Source organism: Corvus cornix, chromosome 1 (genome assembly GCF_000738735.6).
Source record: "Corvus cornix cornix isolate S_Up_H32 chromosome 1, ASM73873v5, whole genome shotgun sequence".
NCBI classification, from domain to species: Eukaryota; Metazoa; Chordata; class Aves; order Passeriformes; family Corvidae; genus Corvus; species Corvus cornix.
Genome location: NC_046332.1, coordinates 91,856,000 through 91,880,767, shown reverse-complemented (window position 1 = coordinate 91,880,767; position 24,768 = coordinate 91,856,000). Strand labels below are relative to the sequence as shown.

At 41.0% G+C, this 24,768-nt stretch overlaps 1 protein-coding gene across 5 annotated transcripts in view; it reads left to right on the top strand.

Annotated features, from left to right (window-relative positions):
- Positions 1-4,898: 4,898 nt before the first annotated feature.
- TFDP1 (transcription factor Dp-1) overlaps positions 4,899-24,768 on the top strand; it is a 41,069-nt gene continuing 21,199 nt past the window's right edge. For 2 of the 5 annotated variants that reach the window (XM_039549633.1, XM_039549604.1), the window contains exons 1-3: positions 5,491-5,611; positions 6,404-6,485; positions 19,283-19,349. In XM_039549633.1, coding sequence (XP_039405567.1) covers positions 6,474-6,485; positions 19,283-19,349 — 79 coding nt within the window. In that variant the 5' untranslated portion in view covers positions 5,491-5,611; positions 6,404-6,473. Of the gene's footprint in view, positions 4,997-5,490; positions 5,612-6,376; positions 6,486-19,282; positions 19,350-24,768 lie in introns of those variants that run through there. The other 3 variants (XM_039549629.1, XM_039549625.1, XM_039549615.1) reach the window with 3 other exon arrangements.

Sequence of the window (24,768 nt, the reverse complement as noted above, 5' to 3'; positions counted from 1 at the left end):
CAAATAAATAAAAATTTGTTGGTGAATTTCAGTATTTTTATTCAAAATAGAGGAGCAGTTCAAGTTTTATGGTTCCATTTAACAATCTATTATCTCAGTCCTTTTACTCTTTTCCAGGTGCCTCACTGAAATATTTTGTTTCTTAACTGTTTTAAGGAGAGAAATCGTACTCTACCTGCTAACCTAGCTCATAGTTTCTGCATGAAATACAGACATCTCTCATGAGTGCTTCCTTTTGGCTTTGAAAGATGCTTATTTCACATGTAGTTTGCCACCTGTTTCAGGGGGTAAAAAAGGTATGACAGATCATGGTAGAGACTTCTGTATGGTTTCCATTATGTCACTTAGTTAGCCCTTGAAGCAATTATACAATGTATTACACCTGTGATGAGTAAAACTTTTATCTAAATAAACTGCTGTGGGTAGTTGTAGTTCTCTAGAGAACTCCAGTTAGGAAGGAGACTAGGAAATGCTGTTGGCTTGTGTCTCATAGAAGAAAAAAATATTTTCCTGATTATCTTTTTGAAGATTTGGGTGAAAAGCTCTTTTGGTACCATGTTCAAAAAAAAGGAAAGTGAGCATCTAGATACCTTACTGGTTGCCTCACCTCTCTCAGTTCTCTTCCAAATAAACTTGTATCATGGTTTAGGAATGGTATTCCCCAATTCAGTGCTCTCACCAAAACCATGCTGTCAGTTGTTTCCCCTCTGCCCCCAGTTGGAAGCACAAAAGGGAAAGATTGTGGGTTGAGATAAGCACCATTTACTGGAAACAGCAATGAGATAAGAAAATAAATGGTAACAACAACAATATTAATAACAAAAGTGTACAAAGAAGCCCCCCCAGACAATAACAGTTCCCCACCCCGCCACACAGGAAGGGGCCGCCTTTCTTCCTGGAAGTAAGAGAGGGAGCCCCTTTTTCCTGCCTCTGGCAATGACATAAGATGGTATAGAATAATGAGGTAGACATACCCACACCAGGTTCCACCCCCTCACGGCTACTGTGAAAAAAGCTCTATCCTGGCCAGAACCAGGACAGCTTGGCTAGGCTTTAGGAGAACTCGGGAAAGAGAAATAGCCTCATGTGAGTACCAGTGTTCTGTGCCTCTTTGTTGACATAGACTTGGATTGCCTGGTTCAATATTAGATGTAAGTGCAAAATAGTAACCTTATTAGACATATGGTAAGTTTGTTTACAATCAGATATTTGAGATTGCTGCATAGAAATCTGGAGGTATATTGAGATACTGTAAATGTTTCCTGAAATGCAAATAATGGCTCCATGCATAATTCCATGTCCAAATGAGGTAGTCTCATGATATGATCTTAGGATAGAAACAACAGACCTTATTCCTGAATGATCACTCATTCCTGTATGGAAAATGGGGAGAATATTGCATAACCAGCCCACTTAGATATAATTGCAGCTTTTTGGAAACCTTATGCTTGTACTGTGGAACATTCTCTTTCTGTGTCAAGCAGATAAAATTAAAGCAGAGTTCCAGAAGTCCTGAAAGGAAAATCCACTGATTTGTTGAAGGTTTCTTGAAGAACAAAAGGTCTTTTCTGGAAATTCTTGTTCCAGCTTGTTGGACAGAGGTTCTGTCTCATTCATTAACTAATGATCAGCATCATTTGAGTACAGAGAAGCTGATACAGAGCAGAAACCTGATTAAGTGATGAGAGGATATTCCTGTGGCCAAGCTGAGCTTAAGGGGAGTGAAAAGGAAGGTCTGCTCTGTGCTTTACTTGCAACTCATTCAGCTAACCTATTTTGGGGTTGAGATTCGTTTTTTCAGAGGGGGGTTGGTTGTTTAATTTTATATGTGGATTTAACTGTGCTTGTTTTGCATGGCTTTCTGAAAATTTGAGTTCTTGCATGTTACCCCTTAATTGATCCCTGTGGTCATTCTGTAAAGATAAAGGAACCAAAGTAGTTTAAAAGCTGGTAGTGTGGGCTGTGCTTATCTTTTGTGAGCCATTTCCCTGGCCCTGGGGTCAGATGAGTATATATGGACCCACAACCACCCTACTTGTGGCTTATCCCATATAGAGCAGGTGGCTTCAGTTTGTCAGTAGGAAGGTATTTGTGGGAGCTGTGAGGTGGTTTCCTGGAACTCTGACTGATGTAGGTCTAGGATGGCTCAAGAATGTGGTGATGGTGGACTAAGTCCATGGGACTACATAGCCTTTTAAAAGCTGTAAGAATATGTACTTCCTATAATTCTCAAATATGAGGAAAAGCATCCTCACAATGCCTTGTACTTCACTTGTTCTGTGATTGGACATCCTCAGCTTTGCAGGCAGAGAGATGTGGGGGTGCCTTGTATGACAGAATAGTGCTGTACGGTGGTGCGTGATGGAGGGGGTGAGAATCTAGTGTGGTCTTGCCTGTTGGAACGAACCCAGGAACAGTCTAACCACAAAAGCACTCCTGGGGTTTGTATAGGGAAGGAATCCATAGTTCTGCTCTGTAACCAGTCCTGGCAGTGTTCCAGTATGTGGGCAGTGCCAAAGGTGCAGGAAACGGGATCCCTGAATGACGAGAGACAAGCCACACTAACAGCGTTACTATTTTGTGGGAAATGCAATAGCTTGTAAGGAGCAGCAAAGTATCAGACATCCACTCTTGATGACCTGACAACAAGGGAGCCAACACAGTGAAGGGAGAAGGAAGAACAGTGAGACAGTGAGATGTCCTAAGGGCTCAGAGATGTGTAGCCCACTCAGCCCCTAGATGCAGAAGGGAAAGGCATGCCTTTACCAACTTCTCTCAGTAGCCCAGGAGATTTGCTCCTTGGGTTCTCCCACAGTCTCTGTTGAGTAATTACCACTGCTGGGTTGGACTCACTGACCCTTAAGGACAGTGGGACTAGAAAAGCCTCCTGCTTGCTGGAGACAACAAACTGGACAAAGGTGTGACAAGAGTGACTTAGGGATAACTGATCCTGCCTTGTGGGAAAAAAAACCTAGATCAGGGAGTTGTAAAATTTTCAAATTTATAATACCAAGCAGTATTTTTTATTTCCTAAAATAGAGTAGAAATTTGAGAATTGGAAGGTGGTACCTCCCGACGAGGCCAGATGCTGACAAGGTGGTCATCTGGCATGAGGTCTTTAATTAACTCATGAGCTTGCACATGTCACAGTGGTCACATTGTTCAGATTGCATGGCTCCCAGTTCATGTGCATGTCCTCTGGCATCTGTTGTAGCTTTCTGCCTATAGACTAGATGACCTCTTGAGACAATTTCCTCACGTCTGTCATGCAGTCCTGCCGCAGTGATGCTGTTTAAAGTTATCATCTGTTTTGCTTTTCGAGCACCCTTAAAAGGAGGAGGCAGTCCCCAGAAAACAGTTGTGAAGTGGAATAGCCTTGCACCACTACAAACAGAAACGAAATCCTAAAGCTCCAAAATACCTGAAAACGGTGTGCTCAGAGATTAGACAAGTGTGGAAAGTTTTTTCACTGGTACAAATACTTCAAATTAGTTGTGAACAGCCCTCGGCTGGAGGGGAAAAGAACCACCACCCACGAGTGGGCGTGTTTGGGCAGTTAGTATGCATCAAAATTCTAGCAAACTAGGACACTCCTTCTTGTTTGTGCTTGTCCAGTTGACTCGCAAGGCTTTTTTCCTACAAGAATTAATGTAAAACAAAAGAGGGGGGGGGTGGGTGGGTAGGGACGTGAGATACATAGATAGTTTGAACCCTCAGGCACAGTATATATGACCTGGAGGGTGGAGAGCAGCACTATCAACTGGAGATGTCTTTCAGGAAGCACTTTTTCCTGCAACTGGCTTATGGTGCTTCATGGGTTTTGTGTGTGAAAGTTTTTGCTGCTTTCTGAAAAGTTACAAAGTTAGAAACACTTTTTTATTATCACCTTCTTTCTTCGATGTCCACTGCCGTCAAGCTTAATCAAGAGGAATGAAGAAATAGGATAATAACGCTAGAGCAGCAAGTGGGGGGTTATTATTAATTAAAAGCTCCGAAGACTGCTATTTATCACGAAAATGAACGTAGTGTTTAATTATAATTGTAAAGCACAACTATTCAATATCTCAAAAAAGAAAGTAAGGTGTAAAAGTAAATGCTAATCTTGTCGACTCGTGAAATCCATCTTCTCCAGCATTCTCTCTGCTGGATTTGTCTGCTGCCGCAATGGAGTGGCTCTGCTGGTCGTGTGTTCTATTCCCAACTAGTCTTCTTCCCCAGGAAGCAGCATGATTTTAGCGAAAGAACGAGCCTTTTACTTCCTGCTCCCCTCTTCACTGCGTTATGAGCAACCTTGTGCCATGCAGGCTTGGTCTTGCGTGCAGAAGTGTGCATAGCTTCCTCCCCATCAGCCTTGCATCCACTCCTACGAGCAACGCAGCTCTTGAGCTTTCCTTACTTCCCTGCAGTTTCCACCATTACGGCCCTGCCTTTGTAGCCCGTCAGCAACGCTGCAGGTTTTTTGGTTTTTTTTCTTGCCAAAACTTACAGGACAATGATGTAATTACATCGCACAACCCTCGCTAACGTGCTCTGTTCCTGCAGTCGTCATTACACGCAGAGGCTGCACAGCCCCGCGGTACTTTAGTTTTGGGCGCAAGGTTGAGAGCTGCAACCGCCCAAAGGAAAACTTTCCCTTGGATTACCACAAAATCCCTAATTTTAGCAACGATCGCTGCAAGCGAAACTTTGCTCGAGTAACGGCCGGACAAAACGCGATGAGGAAGCACCGGCAGCAGGATGTTGTGGCAACGAAACCGCACGGCCGAGTCCCGCTCCGCGCCGGCAGCGCGGCCGCACCCGCGGGCACCGCTCGGCACCGCGGGGCGGGCGGGGAGTCGGAAGAAGGCGCGAAAATCCCGCGCATGCTCCATCCGCGGCTCCCTCCGCGCCTTGGAGCGGCGGGCGGGCGGGTTGGCTTGGCCGCTCCGCGTGTGCCCGTGCGAGGCGCGCCGCGCCCGTGACGTCAGCGCGCAGCGTCAGGGGGACGCACAAAAGTGTAAGTTTCAATTTTTTTTTAATTTTATTAAGAAAAAAAAAAAAAAGAGACAGGGGAAGAGTGGCGGGGTCGCGCGCCCAGGGTCCGTGGGAGGGGGGAGGTCGCTGTGCTCGCTCGTCCCTGCTCGTTTCCCGCATCGCCCCCCATTCCCGCGGGCAGCCCCTCGGCGGCAGCGGCGCTGGGCAGGTGTGCGGGGCCGCGGCGTGCGGGGGCGGCCGGCCGGGAGCCCGGCGGGCTGGCGGTCGGCGGGGGCAGAGGCGCGCTGGGAAGTGACAGCCCGCCGGGGGAGACCCTCTTCCCCCTGCACCCCCTCCCCCGGAGCGCGGGGGGGAAGGCGGTCCCTGCCGGTGCCCTCTCCTCCTCCTTGCTTCCCTCCCCTGTTCCCGGGCTGCCGCTGTCGGTGTCCCGCCGCCTCCCCCCGCCCCTGCCCCCTCCCGCCAGGCCCGCGCAGCCGCCGCACATGTGCAGTCGGGCGCCTCCGCAGCGGCAGCAGCAGAAGCGGCGGCAGCAGCGCGGCGGCGGCGGGCGGGGGGTGCTCCCGCTCCTCGCTCCGGGTCCCTGTCTCGGGGCGGCGGCGGGGGATGGAGCCGGTTCTCTCTGCCTTCGGCCGCTCAGGTGCGGGCAGCCCGCGCCCGAGGATGGGAGCACCGGGGGGGTGCGTGGGACGGCGGCGGGGGGCGCCGCCGGCGGCCGGTCGGGCGCGATGAGGATGGGGACGGCGCGGACCCGCACTCCGCCCGCCGCCCCTTCCCCCCGCGGCCGCCGGTGGTGCCGCCGGGCGCGTCCCCCCTTGCCCGCGCCCCCGCCGCCGAGGCGATTAGCGCGGCCCCTCGCTGCCGGGGGGAGGCGGCGCGGGGCTCAGGGCTCTGCCCGGGCGGTGAGGCCCCGGCTGGGGGGCGCGGACGGGCGCGGGGTGCCCGCGGCGCGGGGGCGGCCGCCGGTCTGTGCCGCCCGGTGTGGCCGCGGCCCGTCCGCCTGCGAGGAGGAGGAGAAAAGCGGGGCTGGAAGGCCCCGGGGGGAGCTGCCCCTGGGGCCTACTTGTGCCTGCTGCTGGAAATGGGGGTGGGGAGGAGGAGGCCGTGATCGCTGCCCGCGGCCAGCGCTCGGTGTTGGAAGGGGCGCAGCTGGACAGGGACCGGCCTCGCGTGGGATCGGGCACGGGCTGGGGGAAGGGCTCTGCCAGGGCACAGCTCACTCACCCCCGCCGTCGGGAAAGGAGTGCCCCCCACACGTGAGCGTGGGGCTCAAGGGACGAAAAGGTGGTGATGGGAAACTTTTCCCTTTTAAAAACGTGTTTTTTTCAAAAAGAAACCTAAATTGTATTTGGTAGTAGCCAGTAATTTCAATTGTAAAAACTTTCCCTTCTTTCATTTTTTATAGCTGGTGCTGTCTTTGCTTGCTTTCCAGAAAATAGCATTGTCCCTGTGTCCTGCAGCCATCAAGATTTTACGACGACTGGTTTTTAGTCTTTGGTAACATGGCAAAAGATGTAAGTATATTTGTAGCACATAAAATGTGGAAGCATAGAATGTTAACAAAAGCAAATGGGGTCATGCTTTATAATAGCTGGCATTAATGAATATGTGGAACTTTATCTATACTGTGCATCAAGCCTAGGCTGTTTTCCTGTAGACAGCATAACCCAGCTTCAGATCTGCCGCCATTTTTTTAGAGTGATTAATGTTGAGAATTCCCTATGCTAGTAACAGCACTTGGGCTGTTGTCATTATGTGCATTCATATTGAACACTGAAACAGCTTGGGTTTGGATTGGATTGGAAAAAACCCAGCAAGTGTTGTTCAGATGGTGGGGCTGTCGTTGACTACTGTTGTCAACTAACGTTGCCTTTCTTGAGTTCAAGAAGGCATCAGACATTTGAGGGAAGGTGGTTCACTCTCCATATGTGTACGTTGTTTGTCTACCAAAAGATGCTCGTTAGTGTCTGTAAAAACAGGGTCTGGGAACTTTCATCATAGATTTCCATTACTGCTGGCATTAAGGTTTGTGGCTTTGATTCTGTGACCTGCCTCATGGAGCACGTTTGCTCTGTACCCCTTCCCGTACTTAGAAAAAAAAATTTCAATTTATTCTGCCTTTAAGATGTCAGTCATTCTTAATACCCAATATAATTGGACTTTCATGTTTTGTTATTGAAAATAAGACACTATACTTGTCTGTATTCAAGCTAGAATATATTTCACTTTCAAAAAAAACCCAAAAACCCCAAAAAACAACAGCATGCAAGCTAAGGAAAAGTGATACAACTCACTGGTTAAACAGCAGGTTGCAGTCTAATGTGGACTGTTGCAGTTTCAAATAGCGAGAACTGCCATGAAAGAGTGATTGGTTTAAAAACTTAATCTTGTAGGGAATTTTAGTAGTTCAACTGAAAAACATCTTAATGTCTGGAGAAGCAGCCAGACATACGTAGTCACTCAAAGCTTGCCTGGAAGAGATAAGGGTGGCCAAGTACATTACAGATAGCAGAGTTCAGGGAATGATAGGCCATATAAGCGGGAAGAAAACGAAAGTGAAGTGTTAAACTAGGAGATGAAATTGGAACAGTTTAAAGGAATTGAGATACCAAAGTACATTTGTTTAATACTAGCTTTTGGGAAAGAGATCAACTAAGTGAAGAGTTGCTAGCACCTGAAAATACAGATAAATGTCATACTAGATCTAAGTGAGAATAAGACATTTAAGAACAAACCTTATTTTTGACAGCTCTAGATTCTAGGAAAGAGAGTAGTTAAGGAAGAAAGGAAGGAATAACCTACCACATAGTTAACTTAAGAACTGGAAGAAGGTGCTACAGATAGGAAAAGAAATTGCTTTCAGTATCCTTATTAAAGAAGTAATAAACCAAATTTGGAAAAATGAAAATCTAGGTCAGGTTGTAGGTAAAATTTTAAGTATACTTTAGCACTGGAACAGGGTAGCTAGAAAGGGTTTGAAATCTTAACTGAATATTGTCTAACCTGTTCTTAAAAACATCTACATATATTTCAAACCTGCCTCAGGGAAGAAATATGAACTGCTTACCTTTCTGCAGACTATACCACCATTACATGAGATCTAAAATGTGTAGTGAATGCTGGGAAATTGTAAATTTCCAGGTCTGAATATGGGCCCTATGAGTTGTGGTTTAATGCCATAACATAGACATGCTAATTGGTGTAACACTTCTTTTAGTTTTCAGAAGGGAAGAGATTTATTTCCATATTTTTGTTCGAAGTCCAAGTTGTTTTTCAAACAGAATAATGGAATTAAGCATGATATGGACAGTATCACTAAATTTCTGGGCACTGAGTCTCTGAAAACCTGTGTTGCTGTAAATTTAAACATTCTGATGTGAAAATATTGCTGTGATAAAGGGCTTGTGGTTCTGCCATGTCACCTATCAAGTGCTGTAATTGTCTGTGAGATCTAGTGGTGAAGAAGATGGCATAGTTGATGATTGCTCCTGCTCCTTCCTTCCCTTTTTCTCAGCAGAGCTGAGATGGCTAAACTGTGGGAAGGGCCACGCTGCTACAGTTCTAAGTCTGGGCTTCCTTCAGGTGGCATTTCCATGGCCGGGCATGTTTGGAGTGCTGCAGTCTGGGAGGGCAGGCGTGATGTGCATCGCACTGCTGTCCTGTGATGCTGCGGCCAGCGTGCCGTGGTGACAGTGGAGCAGGGAGCCCTGCAGAAGGGGAAGGTGTGGAGACAGTGCACCACAACAGAACATGCTCCTACTTTGTGCTTCTTCCTGCCTGCTGCAGGAGAGCACTTTTCCTTTTATTGCTCCCTTCCAGTTCTTCTGATGCTTCTTCATAAAAACTATAATTGGATAAGACCTGCTAGAAAAGTCGAATACTTATAAGATTATGCAGACTGAGACGTTACTGGATAATTGAAGAAATGGGGGAGTGTGATGGAGAGTACTGGCAAACCCAGTGAAATATTTTTGTAAAGTAATAAAGAATTACAAAAGTACTGGTCAGGTAAGCTAGCAAAATAATGTTTATGAACTATTTGACCCAAGTCTAAATTCTGTGAAATGTTACTTTTTTAAAGTATGCCTCTAATGTTTTTCACAGTGTACAATCTAGAGAAAATAAGCAGTAAAGCATTGATTTTAAAATTCATTTTAATTTATATTTTGGGGTTTTATGCAAAATACTTTGATTTCCTCGGCAGTAGTCGGAAAGCTGCGAGGTGGGAGGAAAGATACATTCATATGTAGCACCTTAATTAAGAGCCTGCAGGTGGAGTTTAAATGCGTAATCACAATGTTATAGCTGGATAACTTGAAAAACAGTAATGTAGAAAGAAATAATAGCTTGTGAAGGTTAAAGTATCCGTGGCTATACCAATTTATGTTTTGGGTAGGGGATCTGAAATGCAGTAAAGATAAAGGGTGAAAAATAGGAGCACTCATTTTCCAGTGTGATCTAGTAATAGCAAAAGCACAGTCATTTTTTGGTTTATGAGCGCCATGCGAAGCTGAGAAGCAATTCTAACAGAATCAGGCAGATGTGGTATATCACGTGCAATTCAGGACATCTTCGTTCCTAGAAAGACTTTACTTTTTGTGCAATTTAAAGAAACAATGAAAAACCACGTGTGGAGAGAACACCAACTGCTGTATCTCAAGGACTTGTGTACCTTGGAAGTGGAATCATTGCATTGCTTCTCAGAGTCTGGATGACAAGTTGAGGTCAGTAATTTTTGGTACAGTTCTACACCTACGTTTGCACTCTGTGGGAAATTTCTTGGTCATTGCATATGGGCAGTCTCCAGAAACTTCATCTTAGCGGGAATTCCTCTTTCTGTTTAATCAGTGTCGCTCTGCGTTTGCTTCATCTACTGTGAGCTCTTCCACTGCTTACAATGTGGCATGTTCCAGGCAGGAGCTGGGGGAGCCAAATGTACAGCTGAGGTCCTCAGTCTGTTTGTGCTGCTTATTGGATTCGTGGGAGTAATAGTGTGGGGGGAAGGCAGTTCCCTGTGTGCAAGTAGTCACCCATCCACCCTTGGCATGCGTAAAACTAGGTAGGATGCAGCATTGAATGAAGTAGCAGGAATTAGTGTAGCAAGAAAGAAAATTTGATAGATTAATTTTTTTTTCCAGCTCTCAGCATAAGACTGAGCACTGCTTGCTGGCCACTTTTATATTCAGTTGTATGTTGAGAATTATCTGTAAATTAAGACGACAAATACTTTTTTTAGTAGCATTGGCTAATGTACCTTCCACTACTAAATTACAGCTTCTGTAGCGTGGCTGAAGATCCAACTTGTGGTGACCATGTTTCCCTCGTCAGTTACTTCTGTCACTGGTGAACTGTTCAGGCCTCTCAAGCAGCCATAAGGAAAGCAAAGCTTGTGGATCTTTTCTCCAAGACTCAGTGTTGCATAGGAGAGAAGAAGCAGGAGCAAGGGGGTTTATTTTCTGCCAAATTTCTGTACTCTTGAAGCAACCACTTGCAGGAACTGGGTCTGTTACTGAGGATAGTACCTAATGCATGGTGTTACAGCGAATATTGAAGAGAAAGGGGCTAGCCAAAAGGAATGAGTACGATTCCTTCTGATCTCCAAAATTACACCTATCAGACTATATGAGTCACGTAAATGAAATATTTTTATCTAGGCCTGTTGTTTATGGTTGTTTCTGTTGTTCAGCATTAGTGGATGGACCCCTTCAAGTAATTTAAAAAGTAGATTGTGCATAGAGAACTTGAAGTTGAAAAATAACTTCAAAAACTTTTTAAAAATGACACACCACTGTTAGCTTTCAGAATTTCTCGCAGACTAAAATACCTTTCATGAGAGTTGTTCTTGAGTTACTGTTTTATAGGTTACTGACAGTGGTGTTGGCTTTGGAACTGCTTGTTCTAAAATGAGGTTTTTAAATTTATTTTTAAAAATTATGTTCTACTGTCATCTTTTGCTTGAATTATTTTATGAGGGATTTTTCTCTTGATCCCTAGTTTGCATAAAAATTATTGTATCTCTTTAGTTTTTTGTGGTACTTTCATGAATCATACTGAGTAGTAAGATGTGGCACATACATCCGACTTTGTGAAGGAAGCCCCATGAACGTGTGGAAATATGAGGACACACCATGTGAGAAATTGTGCCTGTAAAAAGTTCATCACCTGATCTAACATTACTATTTAAGAGAAGTACAGATGCAGGAATTAACGCTAGTGGTTTATTTTAGTTGAGTATTCAGAATACATTCAGGTATGTAGCTTAATCCAGTGGATTTATTTCACAGTATTAGTACATATTTTGCTCAAAGAATATATTTCAAAAAACCCACAGCAAACTGATTTCTTCATACAGCTTTACTGGATAGGTTAATAGGGCTGCTTTTTTTGTGGAAAGTAAAAATCTTTTGTATTACTGATTTTTGCCAGAACACCACAGAAGTTGTACTTCTACATCAGTCTTGAGCAACTCTAAAAAAGTTAATTTAGGATGGATTAAAAACAAGAACCCAATGGAAGTAGGAAAAATAATTAATATGGACCATTTTTACATGATGCACTTTGAATCCCTAGAAAGTATTGAAAAGTCTTCAAAACATTTTTCAGACTCTTCTTAAAATATCAGCATGCATTTCGCCTTTTATGTTTATTTTTGGTTATGTACTGGGAATTTCAGTGAGGTGGACTAGAAAAGTTAAGTCTTTGAGGAATCTCAAAGAGGAGTTTTAGTTCAGTGGCTTCTCAGTAGCTTGATCTACTTCTGTTTGCCTTTAGTGAGTTCTAACGCGTCCAGAAGTTTGCAAGCTAACGATCAAATAATATTATGAAATTAGGTTATCTAGAAAGGCATCTCTGTTTGGGATTTTGAATGTTTCTAATTTTTCTAATAGGCTTTTTCAACGAAGGCAGAAGGAAAGTGATCTTCAAGCTCTCTTTTATACGTTCCAAGTATGCAGTCAGAGCTCTGTATTTTTCTTATGTTGGTTTGTATTATAAAGTCAGGAGATAGCAACTCAGAAGTTGCCTGTCACCTTGCCAATTTATTTGTATAAATAAAGCATTTTTTTGTAGCCTTTTAATGTTAAACTTTGTTAATTGTATGTGCCAGTTAACTAGTGTTTTTATATAGGTATATTGTAGTATTTTACTGAATAACTGCACTGTGATAACAACAGGCTCCACAAAAATGCAGATTTTAGAAGTTAAGTTACGCTAAGGATCAATTGTTTTAGTGTTTGTATTTGAGTGCCTGGGTATCTCTTAATGGAGATTTATTATGGCTAATTAGAAGTGGGAAGAAGAATGGATCAATCTTTGCTAAATGTTATCTGTATTGAAATGGTTCTCAGGTAGCAGGCAACTTGATTTTAAAGATGGACAGTGGTCCATATTCCCCAAAAATGCTTCTGGCTACTTGTCTTGTGTTATGTTACATTTGCTAAGGGTTCCAGTACTGCATTATTGGTTACACAGACCTGCTTGAAAGCTACGCTGTGGGCCACTCTAGCTTTGTAATACACTGATAAGGAGGTTGGTAAGAATGAAGCAGAACCCCTTTTAGAAGGGGTCCTGTGTAACACTACTTGTTGGTTTCGGCTGTGGTTCAGATGCTGGTGAACAAGCTGCTCTGAAGTCTGGGTTTGGCTAGAAAAACAAGTCTCTTACAGTCAAACCTAGAACAGGTGCAGGAGGTAGTTGTGGAAGTGGCTGCTGCTGGTACCTCTGCATACGGGTATTTAGTCCAGAAGGACTCAAATTATGATTTTATTTTCTGATTAATTTATGCAGTAAAAGTGGAAAACCAATGCTTTGGTGTCATACTCGCTGCTAGGAGTCTCGCATTCTATTCTGCTTCGTTCTTACAGCTTCACATTTAGTTTTGAGCGTGTCAACTTTAAGTTTTACAAGGATTGTATCACTTGAGCAGTTGAATTACTGCAAGAAGCAACACCATGGAATGACTTTTAACTCGAGGTGGTTTTGATCTGTTGACTGCTTAGACAGGACCACCATTTGACTTGTCTTCAAAGTGAGTTCTTAATTTAATTTTTGCTGAATTCTGGATGTGTTGCTCTTGTCAGAAAGAACAGCCAAGAAGCTAATGGTCTTGACATACTCTGCAATAAAGGAGATCTTGGGTGTTATTTTGTGTATTACTCAGTGTCCAACTTACCTGCAGTAGCAGCAGAGCCTGTATTCACACAAAGATCGACAATGCTTAACTGAGCTTCTCACCTTATTTAGCTTTTTGGTTGCACAATTCTGTGGTATCCAGACCTTTAGTGCTTTGACTATGCCTTGCTAGTTAAGGTGCTAAAAATTCAAATATACTCTTTGGAAAGCTCATTTCTATGGTGTAGCTCATTGCTGAGTGTTTGAGAGGCACATTAATCTTGAAGATACTGCCATGAACTGAGGATGTGATATGATTATCTCTGTTTCAGAAAAAGGTTTCTGAAACACGGTAAAATAACACATCTGAGAATTTTGAGGGATCAGACTCTTGTAGCCCAACTTCAAAAGTTTTTGTTATTTATACAGTAAAGAATAGTTCTCACTGGCTTCAATTTCAAAATGAAATCCAAATGTTTTAAATTTAAAAACTTTCCCCCCTTTTCTACAATATTTCTCTTAATATTCTACAATATTCTACTTAATACCTTGATTGCCTTCTAAATTTTGCAAAAAATGAAATGGATGTCCCATAAGAATAATCTTTTGCATTTGTATAATAATTCATTCCCAGAGCATGTTTGCTCTGGTCCCTGCATGAGGTGAGAAACCAATAGGAGAAGTAGTTCAATATCATCTTCTTATAAATGACATTTACATATGGATAGGGGTGAAAGAAGAATAAAGGTTGTTTAAGCAGTCTTTAAAATAAGGTTGTTTATTTCTGATTATAAGCTTTATTCCAGTTCTGCTTTGTAACTGCTAATTTTCTGTTGCTTCCTGATATTGAAATAAGACAAACAAAAAAAAGAACCTTGCATTGTCAGTAAAGTGGCCCATAGTAAAATTGCATGGCATGGGGCCTTTAGACAGGTTGCCTTTAAAATGACTGGGGATCATCATGGATCGAGTTAGGCACAGTTTTGCACAAGATGGGTGGTTGTTTGCTGGTACACTTTGCAAATGCCTGTAGACAGCAGAGGCACCGTCCTGGTCATAGAACTGTGGAATTGTTGTGGTTAGAGAAGACCTCCAAGATCATGAAGTCCAACCATCAACCCAACACCACCAAATGTCTCTGACAAGCTCTGGGTGGAAATGCTTTCCTTTCCCAATTTCTCCGTTTTCTGATTCTGTTGTCGCTACTTCTTTCCTAGTTTATTTTGAACTTCTCTGTCTGAGTCCCAGCTTATTTCCCCTTTCAGTTGTAGTTTAGGTTGTATTCATTTTCCCACTTCCCATGGTCATCCCTTCTCACAGGATTTGATCTCATTGTTCCATTAAAGCTTTCTTAGGTTCTCATCAGTTGTATTGCCTGTACTTTTTCAGTGACTCACAGTTCCTCTACCTCAACTCCTAATTCTTCCATCTGATTTTCTAGCTCATTTTTTGTGTCTTTCCCAGACAGTCCCAAAATTGTCTCTTTTTCAGACCATCCCATTCTGGCTCCCATTCTTCAACCATTCTTGTATCTTTGGCACCTGTACCTCTTGTCAAACCCAGTCCTGTGCCTCTGTGCTCTGTGGGCTTAATCTGCTGTTGACAGCTGAAAATTTCTGTTCTGAGGAATAACCTTGTAGCAGGTACCTCTGTTTCCACGTGTCTCTACCCTTTTTGCTCTTCTTTCAGTTCTTTTTCAGTTACTGTTCTTAAAATGGGCTCATTACTGAGAAGCAAGGTAGAAGAGGAATTTCTGTGGCACAAAACCACCCTTCCCGATATTTAGTTAAAGTAGTGTGGGACAATGTGCCTCAGATTAAATCCGAAATACATAGCACATGTACTCGTTCAGTCTTGTTTTTGTCAGATAAACTTCTTGTTTTATAGGTTCCTTGTCCTTTAGTCCAAATTCACCTTGCATATTTTCCTGTTTAGTTTAAAGGTTTAGTGAATAATTTGATGCCAATTTTTATTAACAAATTGAATTGCAATGCTGGAAAGCTATGGAAGAAATTATATTTTTGTTGTAAGGATATTGATTTTTCTAATGCATAACTACAGAGACTGCAAGGAGTAGCTTGTTAGTAAGATACTAAATTATTCTCTCACAGTCCCTAGAGACTTCTTTTTAATAACTGAAATTCTCTGCATCTTTAGAAAATTGTGTTTTAGATTAACTTCAGTCCCAGCAAAAAGATACTTCCCAGTTTACTGATTTTCTGGCTGAGGGCACTTGTAGTGCTTTTCAGTTTTCACTTGTAAACAAAACAAAAATAGACTTCGCAGTCCTTAGGACTGCCGATGATCTCATAGCAGGCCAAAGCTAACTTTAGTTGATTTTTTTATATGTTTAGCCCTTCAGTTAATTTCTTTTCCTTAGGAGTTCTGAACAATGAGCTGAGACCAAACCTTGGTGATGGTTGGGATCTCCACTCCACCACAGCTTCTGCAGTTCAAATTACCAGATCTACTAATTTATCCAGTGGGCTTTACCCTCCTTTCTGGTGATCTGTGGGAAGATATTAAGTTACTACAGTTTAGATGCTGTGTTGGATGTCAAAAGCTATCTTTTAAAATCATTGTTGGCTTTGTTGTAGTGTGTTAAGGAGAAAGGCTGTATCTGTATCTGTTGCTTGTTTAGGATTATAGGGGTTTCTTCATGTAGCCGTAGAGAAGTAGACGTTGCCAACATGTGTCTTTGAAGAGGAAAGCTTCACTGAATTGTGAAGTTGCACACACTTAATAAACTTTCCAAATCAGATACTAAGAGCATTATTATTTCAAGCAGCCCAAAGATCACCACCAAAGGAGGTAATGCAACCTGAGATTGAGAATCGTGAGAAGATAAGAAAATGTGGAATACAAAAAGAATACAAAGGAAAATAGTAAAAATCCAAATACCTTGTTATAAGTAGCTTGATAAGGCCTAAAAACTAAGTCTATTTTCTCATCAGAAGATAGAAAATCCTTGACGTTTAACCCTTCCTGACAGAAGGTTACCTTTCCATTGGGCTTTCCACCTTTTCCCGGGTGGGTTTTTTTTTTTTTTGTGTGTGTGTGGGTTTTGTTTTTGGTAGTATTTTTTTTTTTTTTGGTAGTATTTTTTTTTTTTTTTTGAGGTTTTTTTGGGTGCGTTGTGAACCTGTGGCTATAATATACCGAATGGGAGCTATAGTCACGTTTTCCTCTATTTTCTTTCTTTCTTTTGGGCACTATGCTCCATAGGTCCCAGAGGAGTAATCCTGATGCTTCCTCCAAAATAACCTGGCTTGAAAAATAGTGAGAATGTCCTTGAAATGCAGACTGAGAGATGTTTTGTCTACTGTTTCCATTTCAGAACGAAGAGACCAGAATTCTGTATGGGATGGAAGTTTTGCTTTTCAGTTTTCTTTCACCAAAACTTGTCTCTTCAACCAGTGATAAGTCTTGCTAACCTTAGAATTAAAAGTGTGTCTGGAAGTGTGAAGAGCATACTGGGGCTGGAATAACAGAATTTTCACTAGAAATCAGTTTTCACTATGAATAATAGCAGCTGGCAATGCTGTTTTGCTGTGGGAGACACAGTATTCTTTCCAAATACCTTACTTGGAGTCTTTCTGGGCATATGCTTACAAATGAGTTGAATGTGCCATTTTAACTGCTAGAGGTGAACCTTTAGTAAGACACTGGTAGAAGGATGGTGGAACTATAACTTCTATACTGTTCATTAGTATTGTGGTCCCTGAGGGGATTTTTCTTGTTATTCAGTGATTGTTATTCTCTGGTTTTTCACAAATTGTTTTCTTTTACTGATTAAATGCGGTGTTTTCCCCAGCTGTTCTCCAGTTTTTCAGTGACTTGTGTCATTTCAGTCACACAAAAGCATGGTATAGGGCACGTAGCATTAACCTGAGCCTTTGTAATGCTAGATCAAATTATGGGGTTTGGAGTTGCATGTTGTTTTGGGTAATATTTTTTCACTATATGCTTTAATTATGCAGAAGAAAACTTGAAGTTTGTGAGATCATTTGATACTATGATGTTGGTTGGCTGAGTACTTCAAATGAATAGAGAAGATTATGCTGGAGACATTCTAATTGAAAAAAAAAACCCAGAAAGTTGAAGGGACCAATAAGTAATTGATTACTGAACTGCTTAGTTTTCCAATTACTGAAATAGTGATTTGCATTAGTATTTGAATTTGCTGAATATCACAGCTTAAATATTTGGGTTTGGATTATCACTGTAACTGACGTGCACTTGGTGCAGGTTTGCTTTTGCATATTAAACCAATGAATGGATTTAATAATTCAAAATTATTAAATTCATGTGCTTAAAGGAAAGACATTACATATTAAAATAGCCATTTTCTTGGTGATTTTCTGATCAAAACCACAATAAATTAAATGCTTTTCCAGTCTCATTTATAATCTTTTTTTACTCTAATGTAAAAGAGAATTTACAGGTGTCTTGAATATAAGCCTCTTTCTGCTGTGGAATGCAAACTTAAGTACTGCATTTAAAGAAATGATGACAATGAGGCTGCACTTCCTGCCTGGTTTAACACTTCTGTTGTGAAATTTAGATAGAATGGGAGTATAAGGTAACACTTACCCAAAAATTCTTCTTCATGTTTTCCACAGGGTTCCAGTGTTCTGGAATGTCATGTTGCTGTAGTGTAACTCTAATAACATCTTTGTACACAATACTGGTGTCATATGGATGAGTATACCTTTTTCTTTGGAAGTGTCTGATGTAGTCTGTTGCCTTTCTGAATTAGGTAGTTAAGTGTGATAAAGAGTTGGGCTTATAAAGAATTCTGGTGCCTTTGAATAGGGTGGTAAAACTGTTGTTTAACTGAGTGGATCTTTGAAATCCCTACTGTGGGGAAGAAGGCCAACAGGCAGTGTTCTGAAATAACTGAAAAGTTGTTGCAGCCTCCCTAAAACTATGCTATTGTGTTACTTTTTAGGAGGGGGGGGAATGGAGGCCAGAACTGCCTCAGGCTCTTCATTCTATCCAGCACTTCTGCTGTCTACTCACGTTTTCTTTATGTGACCAGGTCCTCATTGCTGCCATGCCATTACAGGCCACTGCTCTTTGTGCCTCTCTTAGCAAAATTTGTCTTTTGCAGAATTCCAGCTTGTCCCCAATGCTCTATCATCTTCTCTCCCCCCTCTGTCCTTGTTCACTGAGGAGAGAAAGTTTCCTGTTTCTTAAAGTTCCCTGTCTTTCGTAAGAAATCCTTGGTCTGATACACCTGGATAATAATGGCTCCACAGCATCATCTAGTGGCTTTCTTGTTTTCCCCAACTACTGGCAGATGGCAAGTAGGGCTCTTCAGGTAGACTTCTAAGGGAGAAGCTTTGCTGCTGACTGACAGCAAAGCACTTGATTCTTGCTCAGGGTTGTTGGCAGCCTGCACGTACCTGCTATGTGCAAAATACAGCCTGAGGACTTTTCAGCCTCTGGAACACCACAGGCTACGCTGTGGTTAGGTACAGATGTTGGCTTTCTTGCTGTTGTTTCTAAATGGAAACAGTGTGTCCTGTGTTTATTAAATTTCTTTTTTCAGAACTGTTTTGTCTGCAGATACAAAGAAATCACTGCATCCTGTTCTCTATTCAAAAATTAATAGTATTTTGAAAAGTAACCACTACTGTGAGCTTTCTTGAAGGATGGTGATGACTTTATAAACCCGTGTGTCACCCTATAGCTTTTTTCTCTTAAGTGGTTTGTATTCTGATCTTTAAAAAAATAATAATTGAAAAGCTAAAGATATTTCTTATTAATGATATTTTTCCCGATTAAAATGGCCAAAGGCACTCTCCACCCTCTGTACTGTTTTTGCTATAATGTTTTTACCTTATGTATTAGGTAGGTAGTATCTACAGAGAGAAAGGCATAGTTGCAAGTATCAGTGGTTCAGATTAGAAGGGTGTTCAGCTGTCTGTTAAAACAGTGCATACACACTGTAAGAGCTTAGGACACAAATAGCGAAGTAGGTGTAAACTGGTTTTCTGCTTGCTTTTTAAGAATATGGTGTTTATAAAATCTAGACCTTAAAATTTGACAAGTACTGTACCCCAAACAGTACATAGTGGCATATTTGTAACAGAATGAGAGTAGTAGCAGTAGAGGCTTCTGGTAAGATACCTTTCATCTTTAATAATAAAAGGCTATCTGTGTTTGTAAATTTAATAAAAGTTGCTTTCTTTAACAGGCTGGACTAATTGAAACCAATGGAGAGCTTAAGGTGTTTATAGACCAAAACCTAAGTCCTGGAAAAGGTAAGAACACAATTCATAGTAAGACTCTCCATTTCTTGATTTTTAGTTGTTATGCATATTACTGGCTTTAAACTGCTTTCTTAGCATACTTTTTGTAAAGTTTTTCTTAAGTTATATGATCATTAAGCAAACTGTAGGTTTGCTGTGATTTATAATTGTCTTAAAACTACAGGTGCAGTTAAGTGGTGGTTTGTCATCCCGTATATGATCTCCTTAGTGTAGCTTGTTTTTAAGTATAAAGACCAGGATGTTCTGAAACATCTTTGGGGCACTGTGTTTCAGCAAATGGAAAAAAAATGCAGGAGGGTAGAAGTTTAAAATGGGTTATGACAGTTTTTATGATAAGCTTGCAGCAGAGTGGATGCACTATCTCAAAATACATTGTGAACAGCCCTGTTTTGGACTTGCAGATAATGCCTGTGCATGTATGATAATGTAATGTCATTAAGCAATTTAATAAAACACAGGATGTAAATTTGAACTTGAATTTGATACGTGAGCTCAAAAACTGAGAGTACCTAAACATTTGGGGAGTTAGGAGCTGAACTTTCACAATTAGCATAGCTGAGGGAAAAAACAGAAGCAACACTGAGTTCCAGCCACCTGCAGTTCTGGACAGCTATGCCATGTAGGCTCTTCTGTAAACTGATAATGCTACATTTGAAGACTGCATTTTGTATATTCTTATGGGAGGGCTGTTTCCATAGTGAGACGGTAAAAATCCTCTCTAATTCCAGTAAAGTATATTCTTGTCAGTTTATGCATTCTGCTGGTGACAATTGTTTCTCAGGTTAATAATTTCCTCCAGTATGTTTCCATACTTTTCATAAATAACAGTTGGGTGTCTTAACAGTCTTTACCAGTTTGACAGGTCAGCTAGCCAGTGTTCCCTAGATTGCTCATCAGATGAGCTCTTTGTCCTCCGTGTTTTCCTTACTGTCATTCTTTGAGCCTGTTCGATTGCTTTCATCAACTTTCTCGAATACAAGCGACTAGAACAGTATGTGTGGACTCACAAGTGAAGTGTCAGTCGTTTCTGTATAGAGAGATCAGTAATTTTTCTATGCAACATCATGTTTGGTTCATAGGCATCTCACAAGGTATTTTGGCGAAATGGCCATTTTCATTTGTTGTTCCTTCCAAATAATGACAGTCTGCTTTATTCTTGTGTGTGACAGATGGTGTCCTTTGATAGGCTGTATGAAGGAGGGCAAAATGTATATTAGGACAATCATTTACTCACTGTCTATAAACCTTACTTTTGACTAATCTACTGACTTTAAGCATTGTTGGAATACTCTAGTACTCTCAGATGAACCTGTAGTCCAGTTCAGGTGAACTCGTTTAGTATTACTGCTCTAGTATTTTATATACCATTTCAGGAAACCCATTTAATTTCTGTCAGCACCACTAGGTACAGCAAGTATCTTACTGGCATCTCACAGGACTCTGTCTTGGACGCTTCCTTGTCTAAAATATACATTGCTTTATGAATGGGGGGGGTATGCAACTAATCTGTCCTGTTCTTCATTTTGTGGAGAGGGCACTAAGGGTTGAGTAAAGACATGTATTAACTGGTGCAGGTGTTTATCTGTAAGCACAGTCACAAACCCCTGAGCTAAAGTGTGCAAGTAGGTACCTGGTCCTTAACAGCTGTACCATATGTGCTAACCCTGTGGGCAGTAAAACTGATGTTTTTTGGGGCAGAGACTTTAGGAGGGTACATTTTGCACCCACATAGGCATCTGTGTCTAGACCCTGTTACAGTCAGTGGAGAGCTAGTCAAAACAGTGCAGTCTAGACAGCAAGAATTGGAGATATGACTCTTCCATTATTACATAGCTCTTTAAGTAGAAGTGGTCAAATTGGAGGGCATTTTATTGCTTACAGAATTTTGTAAATAAATTCAAGTTATTAAATAGTTTATTATAGGCCTGCAGCTTGTCCAGTTTGAGAGTCGAGCTCTACTCTCAATGTATAACACAGCAAACTGGACTATCCTCAGTCAATTTCTGCATTTCATTGCTTTTAGGGGAGTTCTTTGAAGTTAATAGACAGCAACTAATTCTTAATATTGAGAAGAAACAACTGTTTCTCTTGGCTTGATCAGTTTATGTTTTGTCTCTAGCTTGTCTGTGTTTTATGTGCAGGCTCTGTAGTCAATCAGAGCTTAAAGCTGCAAATATTTTGTCACTAAAGTGCTCAGGTATGTATCAGAATTTATTCACTACAGTAGCACTTTTTTTCGTTCGCCACTTTTTATAATTTTTAGGGGTATTTGTCCAGTCTTTAAATGTTGACACTGACAACTATACACAAAAGTACTATGCTGTCTCTAAAAGTAGCTGTCTGCATTGCATGCCATTATATCAACAAAGTGCTGTCCTCTGCTATGTTTTTAAATCTGTGCAAAATTTCTCTTAATTTCACAATGGAGAGGATTCAGTCCAGAGCAATCATGGAGTAAGTTTTCCATAGGGTAGCAGAAGTGTATCTGGTATACGTTTTAGGATCAGTTGAAGGTGGTTAGGGAAAAAATCTTCATGTTCTTTTCTGGTGGTCATCATTAAAAGGTTTTTTTGGTGGGTTTGTTTGTTTGTTTGGGATTTTTGTTTTGTTTTGTTTTTTCTCCACCTTCCCCTTTGAATCTGTATTTCTTAAAACGAAAGAGTCTTTTCTGAAAGTTGCAAGTCAATCACAAGAAAGAGATTGAGAGTACATTGCATGATTGATATTGGTTATGGGATCAAATCTCCCTGCTGTGTTGGATGAGTGGTTTGTTTAACCCAATCTGCTGCCCTTGACAGCAGTAATTGGGCAGGCTCTTGAGGGAGAATGCAGGAGCCTGGCTGCTTTTTTGAAGTTCATTCTTACGCTCCTACAGCACTCCTGGTCCCTGGACTAGTAATACCAGAGGGTGCATTCCATCATAGTTTTGGAAAAGTCCAACTTTAAGACTCAGTGAATTAAGAATGAAAATTTGACAGAGAAATCTGTTACTTGCTTCAGTTTCTACTTGTTGCTAGCCAGATGTGAAAGGAGGAGGAGTTCAGCTGTCAGAGGAATAAAGGTTTTAGGGGGATGGTACAGGACAAAAAATGACTTGTGTGCTGGGTCATAAGGACATGCTTGCAAAAACAGGGTTAAAGAGAAAGAGCGGAAAATTGTAACTGAAATGGTTCCGTAACATCCTTGTCAGCAGTCTATAAGGTATGTGACTAAGTGGTAGGTATATGAGTCAACTATGATAGATAAGCCAAGGTTGACTTTTCTGGCCAAAACAGGTTATGATGCAAAAATTCTCACAGCCTGAACAGTTTTGTTACAATGCTTTCAGAATAGGTTGTGAATGAATTTCTGTAAATTTTTAATCTGCACAGGCAGAAAACATGGTAAATGAATAAATTCTTTTCAGACTTGAGTTTTGGTGGTAGGGTATGTTGCTGTTGTTTCTTAGGTGAATAACGAAGAAGAGACAAAACCATCTTGCTGAACAGTTATGCTGAACAACTTCTTGCTCAAAAAGTCCTAAAGTTTTGGAATCTGAGAGAGAGAGGGTATGTTTGAGAATAATCTCTGTATGCAAGTCCTATCCATACATTCATTCCCTGACTATTCATGAATGTCCACTGTCAGAAACAGGTTACCAGTGTAGACAACCTTTTTTGCTTCAGCAGTAGCTCATTTTGGAGAGACTGGTCTCAACCATGAACTCCAGATTAGGATTTTTGTTTTAAAGCAGAGACTGACTTTATTTGTGTTAAGAGGAGAAAATAGTATGTAAAAAAACCCAAAACAAAAACACAACAAGCCCCAGAAACCCAAACAACAACCCCACAAGGTTTTGTTTATAGTGAGTAATGCATACAGTTTTGAATAAATTAGTCATGCACATAAAATACTGTTCTAGAAAATGCTCTAAAGATTTATTTCTTCAAAACCATCTTTAGTGTGAAATAAGAGGTATCAGCCTATATGTGGTAGAAATGAGATGGCAACTCGTGTTTTTTCCAGTGCTTGTACAACCTCCAGAAAAGGTTGCCTGTAAATTTGCCCGTGGTTTCTGATACCCCTGTGTATTTCCATTACTGGAGAGTAACACTCCATATAGCCCTGAAAAAACAGTATGACTGTGAAAGCTTTGTTTCACTTGGTAACTGGGAAGGTGCTTTCCAACTGGCTAATTCATTTTGAGAGTTAGCAAAAGCATAAGTTTTGGAAGGATAGAAAGAATTTTTAATAGGGGCTGAACTAGTAAAAACTTCCTCATGAGTTTGTGTTTTCTATTGGTATTTGACAGTGAATTTTAGAAACCAATAAATTTTGCTGTTCGTGGAGGTTACATTTTGGAGAAAACTGCCACATTCTTCTGGTCCTTGCCATATTCAGATTAGTGTTGATACTTCAGCATTAAATAGAACACTATTCAATTCTAATCCTGCACCTCACTTGTGGAGAAATTTGGATGAAAGAAATTACTTGCTTCAGATGGGTGCAAGGGAAAAGGTAACCAGTGGTATTAATATTGTATTGAAATTAAAGCTCTTAGGTTAAAAATTACTCGGAAAGAAAATTTGGATCTTCTCTTATGCCAGTAGGTGGCATTATTGGTATGTAACCAGAAAATGCTTGTAGGGTATGTACTGTAGCTCCTTTCACCATTTACACTTTAAAACAAGGTTTCAAATTTATAGGCTAAATATAGTTACATTTCAGATCTGAAAAAATCAAAGTCAAATATGTAACATTTTAAGGTGTGTTTAGACTCATATTTCAACACTGCCTAACTATAAGATTGTTTTGTTCTTTTTATTTATATGACAAGAAACTTGCAGTGAAATGTTACTGTTACTTTTACTTGCAAATTCATTCACCCTAATTTTTAACAGTGACTAGAATTGTTCCTCTGGAATAGAACTAGAGATCAATTTTCAGAACCCATGAATTATGCTTCAGCAAACAGATACATGTTTGAAATTGGTTATAAAATGCATATGTATTACGGCAGCTGAGGTAAATCCAATTATTGTCTAAAGTCAATCTAAGGAAATAAAACTGTTGCTGGAAGTAGAAATGGTATTTTGGAAAGTCTAAAAGTAAACCCCAGTTTATTTCAACACAGACTTGGAAAAACTGGCTTGTAATAGCTGAACTATTACTAGTCATATCTAAGGATGTAAGAATCACATAGAAGTCTGTGTTCATGTAGGCAATTAATGAGTACTACGCACTGGGAGACATGGATGTCTGTACAAAAGCTCCCAATTGCTGTGCAGGCACGTTTGTTGTCTTAAAACGGTGGTGTGGCTTGTTCAGTAAGTACAGGTGCTTTTACTTGACTTGACATGCAACTGGAGACAATCATCTGTGTTGTCACACAGATACCTTCAAAAAGAATTCAGTTTTCTGAAAGTTAGCA